The 19,692-nt window shown below is 42.9% G+C and overlaps 1 protein-coding gene and 1 long non-coding RNA gene across 2 annotated transcripts in view; one reads left to right on the forward strand and one right to left on the reverse strand.

Moving 5' to 3' along the window:
• LOC144806438 (uncharacterized) overlaps nucleotides 1-16,804 on the forward strand; it is a 32,140-nt gene extending 15,336 nt beyond the window's left edge. Inside the window, exon 3 of the long non-coding RNA XR_013605798.1 lies at nucleotides 15,480-16,804. This is a non-coding gene — a long non-coding RNA (uncharacterized LOC144806438). The remainder of the gene's footprint in view (nucleotides 1-15,479) is intronic.
• LOC144806436 (uncharacterized) overlaps nucleotides 9,217-19,692 on the reverse strand; it is a 101,774-nt gene continuing 91,298 nt past the window's right edge. Inside the window, 2 exon segments of the mRNA XM_078672803.1 lie at nucleotides 9,217-12,645; nucleotides 12,648-13,312. Coding sequence (XP_078528929.1) covers nucleotides 12,125-12,645; nucleotides 12,648-13,312 — 1,186 coding nt within the window. The 3' untranslated portion in view covers nucleotides 9,217-12,124.

The raw sequence follows: 19,692 nt of genomic DNA on the forward strand, positions 1-19,692 counted from the left end.
AAAATAGCAAAAGGCCAAGCAAACAATTGTCTTTGCAATGGACGAGAGCATCCACCCTAAAGCAAGTTGGAGTATATAATGCTAATGCTACACAAAGTATTTTTATACACTTTTCTCCTAATACAAGTCAATGAAACATGAACACGTGATAGAAACAGTTACTGAAATGAAACTAATGAGTAGGAGGCAGGATCTTCTCTCGAGAGGAATGTGAGGAGTCCGTAAGGTGCAGATAAAAGATACACAGACAAGCTGCAGAATTCACTGTTTCTGAAAATAACACTTCTGTTTGTCAATATTCAATTTACTACAAGATACAGGAAAGTGTGCAGTTGGACATCACTAAATAAAATGGTTCTGGGCCCTAATAGAATCATATAACTTTGCAGGCATATTAAGGCAAACAGACACATCAAATTAATATAAGAATATTGTAATTTGGTAATGTAATATATCAATGCAGGTTGTGGCATTGATGTGTATGATGTGTAAACAATTATCGGTATTGAAGAAACCAGTATATCCAGTTATGTTTTCTCAATTCCTTCTTCCCAGTGGCCACCACTGCTGCTATCCAGCTGTGTTCAGCAGTGCCTCCTGTGACCTGGAATCCTGTATTTAATCAATAGCAAATGTTGTCAATGCTTCTAGCCAACTCCGGTCACTGGTGCCACTCGCACCCCACCATCCTTGGGACTGTTATTCTTTTAGCTAGCTCCAGTCAGTAGTGGCCCCTTGGACCTGTATGTAAGCCTACTAGCCAGCTCCTGTTAGTACTGGCCCCTGGGACCTGTTATCATTCTAGCCAACTTGAGTCTTTAGTAGCACCTTGGGACTAGTGATCATACTAACCAGCTTCAGTCAGTATTGGCTCCCTGAGACCTATTATCCTGCTAAGTTACTCCAGTCAGTAGTCACCCCTGTACCTTAAATCCTGCAAATATTCAAAACCAGAGGTCAACTCTACTGCCAACCAGTTTCAGTCAATATTGACATGTTTGTTACACTGCTTGTAATAAATACCAGAGGCCAGCGTTGTTGCTAGCCAGCTCCAGTCACCAGTGCCCGTCACATATTATCTTCAATAGGATCAATGCCCAAGACCTGTGCAGCGGCTAACCTCTCTAGTCAGTAGTGACCTCCCAGATCTGTTATTCTGCATATAATCAGCAAGGTTTCGGCCCTAATAACACTCACCCCACATCCTTATGGTATATTAGCAATGTAATTTATTTACATCATACGGTAGGTACTGCACTATATCACACGATCCCAAAAACAAAGAAAATCAAAATTTGCCAAACCATTCAGCACTCCACCTTGTCAAAAATGACCAAATCACACCAAGCACTATAGCCTGCACATCACATGGCACACTCAGCCACAACATGACAAGATACCACGGCAGGGATTTGGGGCCATTAATCCTCTGTTCGAGGCATGTATGCTGTAGATGCACATGCTTTGCATACTCCTGCCATCTTGTGTTGGGTCCGGATGTTTGCAAGTTGTTTCATTATTACCCCTAGATTTATATTCCATCGCAAAAATTACCTGCACCACTCCTTCTTTTTGATCGGGGTTATTTAATTTAATTTGTTGCAGGCTATTTTCACCTTGAGCATGCTCAATTAACCTTCCATTATGATTACTAACAGTTTGAGACAATGATTGTCGATGTTTATGTAACTGCTTTGTTTCGGTTTCCAGATCTTGTGGTAATTTAATATCCTTCCAGGTTTTTAACAAATCTCTGTTCGTTTCATCCCCTCCGATACTCTTCCTCTTTGCTCTATTTGTTTCCAATTGTGATGGCTTATTTCCACTTGCAGCATTTCTAAGGACTGAATTTTCCCATTCTCTATCATTTTTTTATTAGCAGCTTGATTGTTTAGGCAATAATTTTTCATAACTGCTTGTACCTCCGATAGATCCTTATTAAATAGAGGGTAAAAGGGTTTTGTTGGAGATATTTGTTTACCCTCACCTTCACAATATGATATTTGGTCATGATTGTTTCCAGTGTTCAATCTCACTATACCTGATGCATTTGTATTTTTTATACTATTAGAAGCTTTATTTCTTGCTTTCCGTTGTTTTTTCCTCTATCTTTTTGATAGATGATCCCTCATATCCATTGTTGATGAAAATCAACATTGGATATGGCAAAATTACTTATGGAATTGACCATAAGTAATTTTGCCATTGTATTTCAACATCTCTATCGTAAGACCATAGCATATTCATGTTATAATCACCGGTAATAATAATCTCAGGTTGAATGTCATTGTCCAGTTGCTGCAATATCATAATTGTCAAATTGGTCGCCATTGTTCTTCGTAATTATATACGTTGATTACTACAAGAGATTTAATTATATTTTGTTCTTTGTATCATATTTTGACAATTAGATAATCCTTTTGACTTGGGACGTCCATTTCACTTTCCATTTTTAGCTCAGTTGATATAAAAATAGCCAAACCCCCACAAGGTCTGCCATAGTTACTTGTTCTCTTAGCTAATGAGTAATAACCCTATACCCTTCCAATCTAAAAGGAACTAAAGCCCAAGTCTCTTGTAAACAAATGATTTGAAAACAGCACAAAGTAGCTAGTTGGTTATTCTGAATCTTTGCTTGAACCCCATTTATATTCCACGAACATAATCTGAGCCTTTCATTCATAATTGTTGGCCCCCTTAAAGGAACTTCAGATTGTAGATGTCAATCCTGCCTGACATTATGGAGGGCTGCTGTTAGCCAACCTAATTTGACAGTGTCAAATAATAGGTCTCCTATTTTTTCCTCTAATGATTTTAAAAGATGCCCGTTGGTCATACCTATGTTTTTTTTTAATATTGAGTATTTCTTATTATTCTCGGTTCTCATTTGGTTATGATTTTTTAATTTTGTTGAAACAAAAGGACGTTGCAGGGGAGTTGTTATTTTTATTCCCAAGTCCTGAAAGCGATTATGTTCTTGCATAATAAGGCTGTGCGGCAGTAGAAGATGTCCAAATTACTAATATCGATTCGCGATTATTCTTGATTGTGAGGAATTCAATGGATTCTATGTCGGTACATTTAATTTCCTTTAATGAGGGTACTGCATTACACAATTTTAATATGTTCCCACGAGTCAAGATATCATTATTACCCCTAGATTTATATTCCATCGCAAAAATTACCTGCACCACTCCTTTTTGATCTGGGTTATTTAATTTAATTTGTTCCAGGCTATTTTCACCTTGAGCATGCTCAATTAACCTTCCATTATGATTACTAACAGTTTGAGACCATGATTGTCGATGTTTATGTAACTGCTTCGTTTCGGTTCCCAGATCTTGTGGTAATTTAATATCCTTCCAGGTTTTTAACAAATCTCTATTTGTTTCATCCCCTCTGATACTCTCACTCTTTGCTCTATTTGTTTCCAATTGTGATGGCTTATTCTCCACCTGTTTATTACATTCCTCCACTTGCAGCTTTTCTAAGGACTGAATGTTCCCATTCTCTCTCATTTTTATACTATCAGCTTGCTTGTTTAAGCATTTATTTTTCATAACTGCTTGTACCTCCGATAGATCCTTATTAAATAGAGGGTAGAAGGGTTTTGTTGGAGACATTTGTTTACCCTTACCTTCACAATATGATGTTTAGTCATGGTTGTTTCCAGTGTTCAATCTCACTATATCTGATGCATTAGTTTTTTAAAATACTTTTAGAAGCTTTATTTCTTGCTTTCTGTTGTTTTTTCCTCTGTCTTTTTGATAAATGAACTTCCGGAGCTGCGTCTGTCATTGTTGATTGTGTCGAGCATAGGTTTATCACTTCTTGATCTTTTGTTTTATCATCTATTTTTTCTTTAACAATAACTTGTTTTTACATTTTATTGTATGTTATGTTATGTTATGTTACTTAGTATTTTTGAGCGCACAGCTGCCCCAGCGAAGGGGCGTCCCGGCGCTATAGCTGAAAAGGCAACATAACTAACAGAGTAAAAAAAGGTCAGAGAATATTAATAAGACAGGGGAAAGAGATACGTTTTAACAGCCTTCCTGAAAACTAAAAGATCTTCTAAGGCTTGAATGTGCGCAGGAAGCGCATTCCATAGCCTGGCGGCCAACACAGTAAAAGAACGACCACCTAGTCTACTTTTTTTAAAACGCGGAACAAGTGCTAAATTTTGACCCGCAGAGCGAAGGCTACGAGATGGCGTATACAGGGTCAGAAGATGCTGGAGAATGGTAGGGGTGTCGGTTTTGAGGATTTTGAACGAGAAACACAGAGTCTTAAACTCTATGCGCCTGATTACTGGCAGCCAATGTAATTTACAGATTGTGCTGCGGGCTGAACAGAACCGTGGCAGGCCTACCAGAGCCCTGGCAGCCGCGTTCTGCACCCGTTGGAGTCGCAGGACCTCCGCCTGATTGGCACCCAAAAACAGTGAACTTGCGTAGTCGAGCCTTGATGCAATGCTGGCTTGAATCACCAACTGGCGAGTGGGGGCATCAAACAATTTGAGGATAGGCCTCAAACCACGCAAGATGCCGAAGCATGTAGATGCCACCTTCTTAAGGTGAGTTTGGAATCCAGCCACACGCCAAGATTTTTAAGTTCGGCGACCGGTTTAGGGGGGGGTCCCAACTCGTTAGGCCACCAGCTCGCGCCCCACAGATCTGGATGTTTCCCTAACACCATCACCTCGGTTTTGAGGGCGTTGAGCTGTAAACAGTTGGTGGTAAGCCAGCCAGCAACAGCCCTCAAACCATCCGCAAAGTTTGATGCCGATTGGTCAGAGTCCCCATTGAGAACCACTGCCAGCTGGGTATCATCGGCGTAAGATACCATTGTGAGACCCCAACTCTTCGCAACCGCCGCCAAAGGTTGGACGTATAAGTTGAAAAGAGTGGGGCTCAACGCCGAACCTTGCGGAACTCCTTGAGTAATGGCGTGAGGTTTTGATCTGAACGGTGGCACTACTACCTGAAAGGATCGTTCCGAAAGAAACGATTGGAACCAATCCAGCGCCTTGCCAGATATGCCAGCCTCACCAAGCCTGCGGACAAGAATGGTATGGGATACAGTGTCGAAGGCGGCACTAAGGTCTAATAAGATCAGTGCCGCCGTTTGTCCTGCATCCAGTACAGAGCGGAGATGTTCAACCATATATAGGAGTGCCGTCTCTGTACTATGGCCAGATCTAAAACCATTCTGTGTGGGATCCAGCAGGTGTGCAGAGGTCAGATGTTTCGTTAAGATGTTATTCACATGGGCCTCTGTGATCTTTGTCACCTATGGAAGAAGGGAGATAGGTCGATAACTCTCCGGCTTCACTGGATCCAGTCCCGGCTTCTTTATGATGGGCATTACACAGGCCGCCTTCCAACTAGGTGGCACTGATCCGGTGGTAAGGGATTGATCCACCAGTTGTCGGATCGGTGGGAGGCAAATAGACGCCGAGTCCAGAAACTGGGCCGGTCTCAAAGGGTCATCCGGCGAACCAGACTTAACCTTGGCCGCTAGGAGATTAAACTCCAGTTCCGACGGTATGGGAAGCGTAGCCAAGCACTGTGATGTACGCAATGTAAAGGTCGTACTGTCAGAATCAGCTTTAGGAAAAGAGCGATAGATGGTGTTTACCTTCTCCACAAAGAAGCTAGCTAACAACTCACAGTGAGCAAGAGAGCAAATCTCCGTAGTAGGAAGTCTGTTCGCTGTGAGCTCCTTCAAGACCTTGAAGACCAGATTGGAGCTAGCCTGGAACTCTCCAGCATAGTAGTCAGCCCGGGCCCGGCAGACAGCTCTATGATACGTCTTAACCCTAGCCAGGTAATGTGCCTTTAGATCTCTGTCATAGTTTTTCCTCCACGCTCTTTCGGCTTGACGGCAAGTGGCTTTAATCCGCCTGAGTGCCTCCGAGTACCAGGGGTTAGGTTGAGAAGAGCGATTTCTGCTCCATTTGGCCGGAATGAGTGCATCAAGCGCTTGAACAATCCAGGCGCAGAAGATGTTGTAACCAGTTGCAACGTCATCTTTAAGAACCGGAGGAGTGGTGGCCAAAAGACGGTGGAGGTCCTCTAGTTTGAGCTTTTTCCAGGGGCGCCTGAAAGATGTTTTATCAGGCTTCCCTGTAAAGCGTGTTACCATAGTAACACAAAGCTCGATAGGATGGTGATCACTCCATCCCATGGGTCTAGGAGGAGAGACCTCGACCAATTGGAGGTTAGTGAACACCGGGTCAAGGATATGACCACCCTCATGGGTCGGAAGACGGACCAGTTGGGATATCTGCACTGCTTCGAGATCGTCCAGCAAACTACTAACCGCTGGTAACTCCGTGGCATCAAAATGTATATTAAGGTCGCCGATGATGGTTATATTGGAGGAGGACAGAGACAAAGAGCTGACCAGCTCTGGAAGAGCTTTCCTAAAGGCACAGTCACTTCCTGGGGGGCGGTATATCAGAAGGCCTGATAATGTTTGTGTTTGCCGGACGCTGATGGAAAAATGGGCGCATTCAGCCCCGATCAAATCCATGGGCTTCCAGGCACAGGTATGGCAGTTTTTAAAAGCCACAGCTATACCACCTCCTCTTCCCTTGCGATTTAAGGTGTGAATTGCATAGCCCGGAGGAAGGGCCAAGTTGATAATAGCCACGTCCTCATCACCTAGCCAGGTCTCCGTCATAAAGAAGGCATCAGGGCCTTCTAACGAGATCAGCTCGTATATGTCTCGATGGTGCTTCGGCAGGGACCTGACATTATGGTGCAGGATTTTGAAGGTACTTTAGGTATCTTTAGAGGGGCAGTCGGTCTTGATGGGTTGAATTCCCGCATCAGGAAAATTCCCTTTTACATCGTCAATTATTGTTTTTAAAATATCCGGAATGGTATCCAGTTTAATTAGTGGGGCACAACTACACTCTGCATACGTAGATATTGGCTGAGATTGTGCCCTTACTATTAGATTATTTTGTGGTGTTATCTTCTGCTCAGTTCCGGCAACAGAGGATGCCGTAGCGCTCAAGAGATCTATTTGGACCTCCTTTTTGTTGGACTGATATGTTAAAGCTTCCAGAGTTAATTGCGAGGTTTTGAAGAATAAATCCCAAATTGCTCCCGCGTTCCCACTTCCTGGTACCTAAGTACCTAGGCAATGGTGTTGCCCATTTATGAATGGTAGGTCCTTATACTCCTCTTTTAGCGGTTCTTGAAAATCATGTTCCTCGTCATGAAAGAATTGTGGACTACTATTCAAACCGTCTTTTTGATACGGAGTACTCCAACGCTGCAGAGTTTCTGGGTTGCTGGTGTATTCATCCTTATTAATTTGAGATCCGTTATTTTGATTACATTTCGGCTGGTGCTGTTTTTGAACTGAATTTATTTTAGACAGAGTAAGATCCGATTTCAGTGGGGTATCGGCTTCCCTTATGATTGTCACCCCACTATTTAGTTCATTTGCAGCTTCTTGGTCTGATTGATTTATTTGGCTCAAATTAGATGGTTCCCCTATACCGTTAGCTTTTCTGATTTTTACTTGCACTTCTATTGGCATTGGCTGCCTAAGTTGGTAGTAATTGCTGAGTATCTCCCAATGTTAGATTTGTGCATTTTGGGTCCTTTTGTTGTGAACGACCAGTAAGTGGAATAGTTAACATCTCTATGTCCGTTATTTGACCCCAATGGTTGACTTGGTCCTTAGTTCAATTTGACATTCGTTCGACTTCAGCTTTAGACTCAGGGTGGCCTGGTTCACTTACTCCTTGCTTAGGGGATATAATATTTGTTCTACTCAGTGGTTTAATTGGAGTTTGAAGATCACATGAGTTAGTTAGCAATGTTAGCATAGCATCAGTTGGATCGTTCATAAAATCAAACTTTGACAGCGACTTTCCCAGTTTCTCAAATGTATGGACCTTAGATGATTTAAAGGACTATATGTCACCTGCCTGTTTTATTTTAAACGTAACAAATATTGGTGTTTGTTGTATTTTTCTTTTCCTTTTGATAGGAGGGAAAGGTGGCTGCTCCTTTCCTGAGCTCATAATACACCCTCTAAGGTGAAGAAGTCTTGCTCCTTTCAGAGAATCAAACGGGCCAGTGACAAGACCATAGGACAAAAACACCACCAAACACCTCCAGGGGAAAACACCCAAAAAGCACACCTCCGTACAGAATCTGCCGGTACTGCTGGTTACTTAATTAATTAATTAATTAATTAACCGATTGATTAATATCCGGGCACCGGGTAGGGCTGTAGTCTAGGCATGCGGAGTAATTCAGGGGCCGAGGGGTGCTTCAAGAGGGTCTAAGTCTATTGTTACTTTCCTCTTTCCATAATTTCTCAGATTTTGTATTACAGACTTATTACAGACTCCAATGGCTCAGCGACTTAGGGACCGATCAATCTTAGCTACTCGCCACACGCCACACACCTCTTGCCACTTGTCACTCACCACTCACTGTTCATTGCTTGTTCGTTGCTATTCATCGCTGACAAGAGTACAAGGTAGAATGCTGGCAATCGTTCAGGAGCAAGAATCCAGGAATCCAGAGCTAGTCCCACTACAGACGGCAGATGTGGGCACTTCCCTCCACTCCTCGGCTCAGCTCTGTCTGCTCTGCTCAATTCTTAGTAAATACGTAAAATCAGGCGGCAGGCCAAGGCTCCTCTGTGCTCCTCTGTTCTCCTCTGTGCCCTGCTACAGCCGCCGCACCAGCAGCACCGCAGGCAAAGGCTCCTTTGACCTCTGCAGCGGCCGCGGTGCCGGCAGCGGCCGTTCCTGCCCCCACAGCAGATCCGTAGAACTTAAAGCGCCCGTATAACAAGACGCAGATGAAGCGGAAGAAACCTTCGGGAGCGGGAACGGGTCATAAAACAAACGCGGGCAGTCGTCCCAGGCTCCGCTCCGCTTGCTCGTCAATTCCTCCCCAGCTCGGCCCCTCAGCTCTACTCTGTACGCTTTGCACTCAATGGCGAATCACAGGCCGATAATGACTGTGAACACCAACAGAGGGAAGAATTGTGTGTTTACCCCAGTTAGTAAAAAAACACAGCATATCTAAAGATTTGTCCACAATTGTCTTCACTGGGAACCAAACACCCCATTGTAGTGCTTGACAGTCACAGGTTAGCTGTCCTACTCAAGGGAGGTGGTGTGGGCTAGTAATCACCAATCACTGGCACGAAATGATAACACCCAATAACTGATTGTCCAGTCAGTACCTTCTCTTTAGATAAAGCAGAAGTACATTTACTTAAAACAAACTTCTAAAAAACTACAAAATAGTTTACAAATATGTACATTGTCAGATGGAACATACATAGATACCATTGATGAATCACTGGGGAGCCCTTAGAGGAGTCACCCAAACTTCTCAAGTTAGTCCAATCATTTGTTTTGTAATAAATGCATACCATTTGCTAAAATCATTCACATTTCTGTGATAATCAATAAAACATTTGAAATCATTATGGTAACCCCATCAAGATTTTTTCAGTAATTAACCTTGTGTTTGTGTATTCTTTCATGGGTTTGATATGTAAGCTGCAATGGTAAAAACAACCCAAAGAGGCCATCACACTGAAAAAGCATTGCACTGCAACCATATAGTCAGCCTCTAGAGGGCATAAGATCAACATCACATTTGTGGATTTCCAGGCCTTCCAGGTCTGATTAAATGCCATTAAATTACCATGCATGTGGCCCCTAGAGGTTGAAACACTACCGGCTGCAGAGTAAAAGCTACAGCAGTGGGAGAGCTCAAAAAGACACGGAAATCCAGAGGAAGTGATCATTTTGCAGTCCCACAACTAAGGGTGAGGACTCTGACAGTACCTTTAAAAGAAAGACTGCATTGTGTTGACTTTTTGGTGGTGGTCCCGTCATCCTGGGACCACCACAAGCAGAGATATGGGCCAAAAAGTGTTCAAACAGCAAGGCTCCGAAGGCATTATGGGGCTATTTTCTGAGAAAGCAGTAAATACGGTAGCAGGGGCACTCTCGCTGTGCTAGGGAGACCTGCGCAAGTTTTGTTTCTTTGTTTTCCTTTGTTTTTTAAGCAGCCTTGTGTTGCGCTTCCTTTAGGGTAAAGCAGTCAGCAGAAGAGACAGCATCTGACAATTGATTTCAGTTTTCATGCGCATTGAGAGGCGCAAATGCACTGTGGGGCGTGGCAGTGGGGGGGGGCGCAGAACGGTGTAAGGGATGAGCGTGACAGACACAGAACACAGGGCAGAGCCATTGTATAAAGAGCAGTCAGCAGATGAGACAGTGTCTGATATTTGATTTCGGGCTTCAGTTTTCATGCACATTCGGAGGCACAAACGCGCTGTATGGCGGTGGCAGTGGGGGGGTGCAGGTAACCTGAATGGGGCGAAACAGACGGGCGGAACACAGGGCGGAACCATTGTGTATGAAAGCAGTCAGCAGATGAGACAGCATCTGACATTTGATCTTGGTGTTTCAATGGACAGCAAATATTATAAGATAAGAACAAGAATGTAATTCCTGTTTACAGCGGTGCTCCATAAACCATGAGCGCTCGTCTCAAGTGCTCTAAATTAAAGAAAAAAGTAGCACTGAAAACAAATGCTAAAATGGCAGCTGGGGATGGATAGTAGTAATTGGTCTATGCTTTAGTAGGTAGAGACATGACAAATGTATGCCATGGACAAATGGGGATAAATCATATTAAATCGATGGTGAAGCCAGCAAATGGTAAGACTGTGGGTGGGCTGAAGCCCATAAAGGAGATAAGCATGTCTCTTTGAGACAGCACAAGCAGTGTCTAGCCGAGACCTAGAAATAGAACCTCATATGAAATAAAGGTACATTAAAATAATGTATTTTGTCTTTTCACAAAAAGTACTTTCAATGAATTCTATACAAAACTTTTTTAAAGGCTCTGTCCCATCTGAATAGAGGCAATTTAGTAATTTAGAGTACATAATAAGAAAATACAGGGATTTTACTTTCAATGGGATTTTTTCAACAAATCATTAAAAAAACATTTTTAACACATTTAAAATCAATTACATATTTAATTAAAATAAAAGTTAATAGTATTCAAGCATTGTGTTCTACATTTAAAGTATATAAAATTAATTTACAATAATTTTTAACTTAAAAAGATTTCTTTTTTAAAATTTAAAAAACATTCAAAATATCCCATATATTTTTGCACAGGGAGATCTCCACCATAGTTGAACATATTAAAGATTATATTTTTTCTTAAGATTAAATTAAAGGTTTCCCACCTGAAGTAACATTTTGTTTATGTATTAATAATTATTAAATGTGCTGAACACATGTAATTTGACTTTACTAATAATGAATGTTATACTAGTGTTTAGATTTTTAAAATGTATTAAAACATTAAAAAATAATGAAATGATTTCTTTAAATATTTTTTGCCATTAAATTACATTTATTTAGATTTTTTTACCTAATTTTAAATATTTAATTCAGCATTATTTCCTATGGGGTTTTATTTTATGTCCCTACTACCATTAATATTTATTGGAATTTACTGCAGTTCCAGTGGATGGCCATGTGTGATGTTGGACTTAATCCCACTCTGAGCACAAGTACATTTACGATTGTTTCAGGTACATTATGGTTTAGTGACTTTAGAGTTGTGGTTTATAAACAGCAATGGGCTTACTCTTTAGTGGGTGAGTGCCTGTCTTTTCCCTAAACGCCTCCCTATACTCCTCCTTAGTTATGCCTTCATCCCTCCCCTTTATTTATAAGCATTTCCCATTTTACAGCCACTTCCTCTGTCCCTTCCACATTTACTACTAAAAACTGTACTAACTTGTGCGGAAACTGTGAAGTCGGGGCAGACAACTACACACAGAAAAAGATAGGAGAGGCAGAACAACCGCACGTAATTTGTGAAAAGCATTTTGTAGTTCTTTAGTAGTACTAAAAATGTACAACTCAGATTATCTGTGAGATTCTCTTGGGTATGTCTGATGTGATTTTAAAGCTCGGTAAACTGTCCTCAGCAGATGGGAAGTAGGTTCCATTTGTAACAAAAAAGGAGCTGGAAAGAGGTCTCTAAAGTTAATCTTTGTAATACGAAGCTGTGTCCCTTTGGAACAGAAGTCATTAGGACTATTTAGGGTGGTGACAGGAATGGTTAGCATATGGTTGGTCTTGTCTTTCGTGGCACAGAGACACAGAGACTGGAGAATGATGTGGTGGGATGTTGTGGAGATAAGGTCTTTGCCTAGAGTGAGTTCTTTCATGTCTAGTGAGATTTTTTTTCAATGTGAACCTTTTCTGGCATTTAGAGCATTGATACGGTTTTAGTCCAGTGTGAGTTCTTTCATGACGAGTGAGACCAGATTTGTGCCTGAAGCTTTTCCAGCATTCAGAGCACTGATAAGGTTTTTCCCCAGTGTGTATGCGCTCATGTTGAATGAGATTGGCCTTACAACTGAAGCTTTGTTGGCATTCTGAGCACTTATACGGTTTTAGTCCAGTGTGAGTTTGCTCATGTTGAGTGAGACCAGATTTCTGACTGTAGCTTTTCAAGCATTCAGAGCACTGATAAGGTTTGTACTCCGTGTGGGTTCTCTCATGGAGAGTGAGAGCTATTTTCTGTCTGAAGCTTTTCTGGCATTCAGAGCACTGTACGGTTTTAGTCCAGTGTGAGTTCTTTCATGTTGAGTGAGACCATTTTTGTGACTGAAGCTATTCCAGCATTCAGAGCACTGATAAGGTTTTTCCCTAGTGTGTATGCGCTCATGTTGAATGAGATTGGCCTTACAACTGAAGCTTTATTGGCACTCTAAGCACTTATATGGTTTTAGTCCAGTGTGAGTTTTCTCATGTTGAGTGAGACCAGATTTCTCACTGAAGCTTTTCAAGCATTCAGAGCACTGGTACGGTTTTAGTCCAGTGTGAGTTCTTTCATGTAAAGTAAGGCTGAATTTCCGACTGAAGCTTTTACAGCATTCAGAGCACTGATAATGTTTTTGCTCAGTGTGAGTTACCGCATGTTGTGAGAGAGTAGATTTCTGACTGAAGCTTTTCCAGCATTCAGAACACTGATACGGTTTGAGCCCAGTATGAGTTCTCTCGTGTTGAATGCGATGGTCTTTCTGACTAAAGCACTTCAGGGACTTAGTGCATTGATACGGTTTGTGCCTAGTGTGGATTCTCACATGTTGAATGAGATCGCTTTTCCGACTGAAGCCTTTCTGGCATTCAGGACACTGATACTGTTTTTGTCCAGTATGAGTTCTCTTGTGTTTAGTGAGGTGGGATTGATAACTAAAGCTGTTCTCACATTCATTGCTCGTATTCAAGTTGTTTGTATCTCCAAGTTGGGGTTGTTCCTGGATACATGCCATCTTAAGTCTGAATCTAATTCCGGAGTCTGTACTTGTTTATGTTAAAACTCAACATTAACTTCTAAACTACGCTGCTGAAGCTCTTCTTTACATTTGCATTTAACTAATTATAGCTTTTATTTGGAGATCAATGTTCTTACCTTTGAAGCCAGCCTATCTAACTTGTCTTATAAACTTTCACTGAGGGGCCCCTTATTTTTATTAAGATGCCCCTCATGGCTTAATTTTCTCCAAGTTATGCCCACAAGGATTCCCTCAACTAGAATTAAGCTCATTCTGACTGCAGTTTATCGCATTTAATTTAGGAGTTTTAAAAGCAGTGATAGGGTCTTTGGGGATTAGTACTTACAAGTGAGGTACATTTTTTATACAAGTAATGAACAGGGATTAAAACATGTTAGGGTAGTTCACAAATTATCAGTAGTGTAACACTGGCCTTTTTTAAGCTTCCTATTCCGGTGAGACCCGAAAAGGTACACCATTAACTTTGGAGGTCTGGCACACTTGGAAACAACATAGATCAACCCAATAGATAGAGAGGGTGGGAAAAATCTTTCTATATTGTCGATGTTAATCCAGTGTCTTTGCTGTGATGACATCTGAGAAGAACATTTTCAGTTATTTTTTAAAATACAATGTGTTCTCTCCTCCGAATCACAGGAGACGGAGACATAAGCTTGCTCGTGTAAACTGAGGTTATTAGCCTTCCTGACACTTCTGTCACATCACGTCTACGGATACTGATTTGCTGGGAGAGGCTTAGGTCTCCAAGGCATTTCTCATAAACCATCAGACAGAATTTGCAACACTGTGCTCTGTGTGAGGATCAGTTGTTGCCAATGTTCTTTGCTTGACCAATCGTGAAATGTTTCCTTTAAGTGAAAATATTCTTATAATTAGTAGTTGCAGTAGATTTTCAATTTACTTGCGGGTACAGTTATTATTTCAGAGGTTATTCAATCCCAATAACTGACACTTGGTAAATGTTCCTGGTCATAGTACTTCAAGGGTTTGACAACAAATAATGATTGTAAGAAAGTTGATAAATCACTTTCACATTCAGCAGTTTCTCCCGCAGCAAGTTCCTCACCATTCCTGGTGCATAGAACTAGTTTCTTCTTTAGAGATCAAGAATGTTCCTACTTTCCTCAAAATATCCCTTTTTAAAAATGTTTCCAAAATTGCGACATTTCTTTTTCTTTTTGTTGCCTCAGTGACCTGTAAAAATAAAGTTAGAAATTATAAATGAGTTGCACTACAAGGGGGTAAAACACTTCATGGATACTGCATAGACAGGGAACTCGGGACCACTGAAACTCAATGTCGTGAGTAAAAGTAGTGAATACTGTAGAAAGAAACACAAGTTACACATGCATCATGACACAGATTCTCAGAAGCAACCAACACCAACAATTTACTCTTTCCTAGTTGTACCTTCTTTAATGAATTATCAGATGTTGTGTACTCCCTTGCCCATTTAAAGGACTCTTCTATTCCTTATTTCAGGGATCCATGAAGGGACATTTTATTGAACAAAGGAATCTGCCTTGTTGTAATCACTGCTGTAAATGCCACTGGTGGAGCGTGATTATTTTATTAAGAGTGTTTTGGTCAATCAATTCCTTACCCTTGGGTGTGATACTACTACATAATACATACTTAAGAAACATGACTAACAGTGTGCCTCGTGAAACATGTGAGAGTTTAAAACTGCATCGTAAAAGCATGCAGAAGGGTCACAAACTGGTTTGAGATTAAGTCATTCATGACAGAGAGAGAAACCTACTAATGTGCTATGAAAATAATGTGAAAGGTAATAATGCAGTCTGTAGTTTTAACACAAAATATGATTATGAAAATGCTCAAGTAAAATGAGTTCTTCTTATGTTTTCTTTGAGATGTAAATCCGAGAGAAAGTGCTTGTACGTTTCTAAATGAAACGTAATTAGGCTATGCTTAAAAGTATAATGAAATGGTGTTTTATATTATTTCTTATGCATCTCAATTTCTTTACTGTTTTAGTAAGTTTTTTCTTTAGAAAATAGTGATTTTGTGGTTTTCCGTGTAGGCCTCTAAAATTTATTTTGTCTTTCATCATTTCCTTCCAATAGACTAAAAATATTGTCCTGATTGCACTGTAGCTAAGAGTATTATCGCTGAAGTTTCTGTCCCACAGTTTGAAAAATGGACGTCCTTTCTGTTAGAATAGAACTATTGACTTTGTTGCAAGCTCAGAACAGAGCGTGTGGAATGGACACATTGAGTTGCAAATGAATTCCGTATTTCCGAAGGGCAGTGATATTGCACATTGTTAACACCTTGGCTGCGGCGCAAATTCCACCCCGGTGCTGGGCATTCCAATTGCGGGCGTGGCACTGAAGGCCCCTGGCCATTGTGCGCACACGCCCACCGTGACTCATGACAGCCGGGGGCCGTCATGAGCACGGAAGGGGTTAAAGAACAGTGAACACTGAACAAAGGTATTGTAATGTAATGTAATGTATGTATACTTTTAAAGCGCACTGTTACCTCATTACGTGGTGTCCTGGCGCTGTATACCGCTGGGGAACCCGTCCTGGCTTTCCCTGTGAGAGGGCACCCCAAGGTGAAGCCAGGCATCCCCGGCGTTGCTGGGGCCGTTGTGGAGATTAAGCAAGCTATTGCCCAGAGTTGCAGAGTGGGACCCATGGTTAGCGTAGGCACCTAAGCGAGAATTATCGAGTCCACGGACATTGACCCAAGACCCTGCCGCTTCGGGAATTGAACCCTGGTCCCGGGTCGACCTCTGCTTCAGGGTCTGCCACTTCTAACCAGTGAGCCACACTTCTGCATATGGGTTCTGGACAAATTGGATTAGAGAACGATCACACCACGGTTTCACCATGGATTTTGACCAATGGAAATCTTGCAAACTGCGTAAAAGTTATTTTGTTGGAAGGAACTGAAAATGTTTGGAGGTATAATTGCCCCTTGGGAAATGGACGAAATGCTGATATTTTCCCTTGCAAATCCTGGGCCTGACATGCTGTTGATCTGAACTCTGATTTTTCCCTGAACATAAATCTCCTGATTACCTCTGCACTGTACCGGCTGGTGAACTTGATCAGGTAAAACCTTTCAGCTGAAGAATTTATGACTCCGGCTATTGCACGCTGTGCTCTAGCGTTCTACTGGGTCCATCTCGTGTTCTGGTTCTGATAAATCTACAACCAATTCTTGGTTTCTATGATTCCAAATGGCATATTCTATTTTGCAATGTGTTTTCTCTCTTTTTCTCTCTTTCTTCCTCAATAGGTGTTATTTGACGATGTATTTGTTCTGAGCTGTGATGTGCTGTGATTTACCTGTATACAAAAGAATAACCGTTATTAAATTATTCTAGTGCATTTTTGTACTTTGGCCATTCAATCTTGAAGTTTAGATAAAGACAACTTGATAACTATTGCATGTGTTTGTCCTTACTTATTGATGATTTTATTAATATTGTGTGAATATTATTAGCTATGCACTTCTTTATTACAGGTCCTCATGAAGGAGTGGCTTTCCATCTATAGTTATCTGAGTCCCTATTAGCTCATAAGGAGGACCTTATGATTGTGATTAAATTGTAGAGTTTCTATGGGCCAAACTCTGTGTTATTGTGAATTGTGTTGCTGAGGACTGAGTTTACGATGTGGTGGGTAACCTATGTTTGAAATCACAAATTTTACACCTCTTCCCCTGGATCACCACCGTAGACTGAGGCTGTGTCCAGTTAGCTCAGTGGAATTCACCATTTCAAATTGTGTGGAAGATAAGTACTTACCTGGTGGCCTGGAACTTGTCACACTGCTTTGACAGGACACAGACACTGCAACACATGAAAAAGGAAAAAAGCAGCATAAGGGGAAAGGAAACTAAACTGGGATAAGAAAAGACAAATACTATAGCAAACCATAGGAATAAGGAAAAAGAGGCTATCTTCCACTCTTCTTTAAAGAGACCCAGTGTGACAAACAGGACAGGAAAGGGTAGGCTGGGAGGAGCAAAGAGGTGGAAGTCAGATCCAGAGAGGAAGGACGAAGAATGAACAGACTGAGGGGAGGATAGAATCACATGGTATAGAGGAAACAACTATGTAGACAGTCAAGGGACTGCTGGTGAACACGGGACGGAAGCGTGCTCATGGACCAATGCTTCCCAACCTGAGAGGGGACTAGACTTGCGCTAGGATCCCACCACAGTCATATTCCTTGAGGAATGTTGTGGGTGCCAGGGTTAGTGCGATCTCAAAAATTAACGGGGTAGGTTTGTGGGAACGTGGGGTGGCTGGCCACTGCTACAACGACCATATGTGGCGGCACGCTTTGCCAGATAAACCTTAGTATTTATAAGAGCTCTAAAGTAAAAGGCACAAAGAAGAAAACCGTTATGAAGAAAATACACTGGCAGAGTTCAACAATTCTTTATTAGCTTCTACTCGCCTTTTTTGCCTTACTTCTTATTCTGCTTCATATCTAGTTTCCTTATTTCTTGCTCAAAGCCTTCTGTTGCCTCTACGCTTTCTGGCCCCTGATCTCCCCCCCCATTCCTGTTCTTTCCCGCTGCTGCCCCTGCAGCCCCCCTGCCTCTTTACCCGCTCTCACCTCCTAGCTGCACTTCCCTCCCCCTTCCCCTATTTAATGGCTGTTGTGCGCAGTAGGCACGCCTGGCACGCCAAAGGCAAGCCTATCTGCATCCATTTGTGCCCCTACCGCGACCAGTGCCAGGGACCCTGAATATCCCACCTTCTACCGCTATGACCAAGCTGCCCTCCTTGCACTCAATTTCGGAAGGAACAACAGCTGCCGCCAAACACCACCCACAGCCAATTCTCCTGCTAACACCGCCGACATTCCTTCACCATCCACATCACACCCACGGCCTCCACACCCATGCCGGATGCCTGTGCCACCAAAGCCCTGAAGTGCATCCTCCTCAACGTGCGTGTCCTGCACTGACACCCTGTAGAGATCTGGGACCTCCTCGACACCCTCTCACCAGATGTTGCCTTCTTCACGGAAACCTGGACAAACTCCACCTCTGCCCCAACATCGCCACTGCCATTCCCGACTGCTACAAGATCCAGAGGAAGGACCGCCCCCACTGCCTAGGAGAAAGACTCGCCCTCGCACACAAGAGCTCTTTCCGACTCTCTACCTCCAGCACGAGTGACTCCCCTTCCAACACCAAACACCTCCACTTCCAGATCACATTGTCCCAGGGCCTCTGGAACAAGCTCGGCTTTTACTACCACCTGAAAATTAAGGCCCTCTACAACAACTTCAGCGAATGGACTGCAGAAACTACCCTCCCCTCCAGCAACGACATCTAGCCCACCATCACCACCTGGACAACGGTCACCATCGTAGACACCACCACGACCATGAAGAGCACTCACTCAGATGCCCCCAAGGACTCCTGACCACCGCATATCTTCCACAGATTCGCCACCGCCATTGCATCCGAACGACGCTGCACAATTAACGCCACTTTCGAATCCGGCATCTTCCCCAATGGCTGGAAGCGGGCTGAGTTCAAGCCCCTCCTCAAGAAACCTCTGTGGACCCGACTGACCTGAAAAACTACCGGCCCATATCTCACCTACCCTTCGCAGCCAAAGTCACAGAGAAATTCATCAAGGCCCAGCTGACATCCTTCATCAACGAGAACGCCACCTAGACTCCTCCCAGTCCAGATTCCGCAGCAATCACAGCACTGAGACTGTCCTCCTCAACCCCACAATCAAGATCCGCATGCTGCTCGACCAGGGCAACATCGCAGGCCTCATCCTGATAGAATTCCCAGCAGCCTTTGACACCGTCTCCCACTGCGCTCTTGCAGCCAGACTCCACGACGCTGGCATACGGGGAACTGCCCTTGACTGGATCTGCTCCTTTCTCACAGGTAAAACCCAAAGCATCAGATTCCAACCTTTCCTCTCCGAACCCACAGAGATCAACTGCGGAGTACCCCAAGGATCATCGCTCAGCCCCACGCTCTCCAACATCTACATGGCCCGCCTCGCCGCCATCATCAGACAGCACGGGCTCAGCATAGTAACCTACGCTGATGACACTCAGCTCATCCTCTCCCTCATGGAGGACCCCGAAGACACCAGACTCAGCTTCCAGGAAGAATGAAAGACGTCGCAGCCTGGAGGAGCAACTGCTGCCTAAAGCTCAACTCAGAGAAGACTGAGGTCCTCATCCTTGGAGAATCCCTCTCCACTTGGCACAACACCTGGTGGCCCTCTGCCCTCGAAAACCCACCCACCCCGACGCACCACGCCCGAAACTTAAGCAT

This window comes from Lissotriton helveticus, assembly GCF_964261635.1.
Source record: "Lissotriton helveticus chromosome 1_1 unlocalized genomic scaffold, aLisHel1.1 SUPER_1_unloc_71, whole genome shotgun sequence".
In the NCBI taxonomy this organism is placed as follows: domain Eukaryota; kingdom Metazoa; phylum Chordata; class Amphibia; order Caudata; family Salamandridae; genus Lissotriton; species Lissotriton helveticus.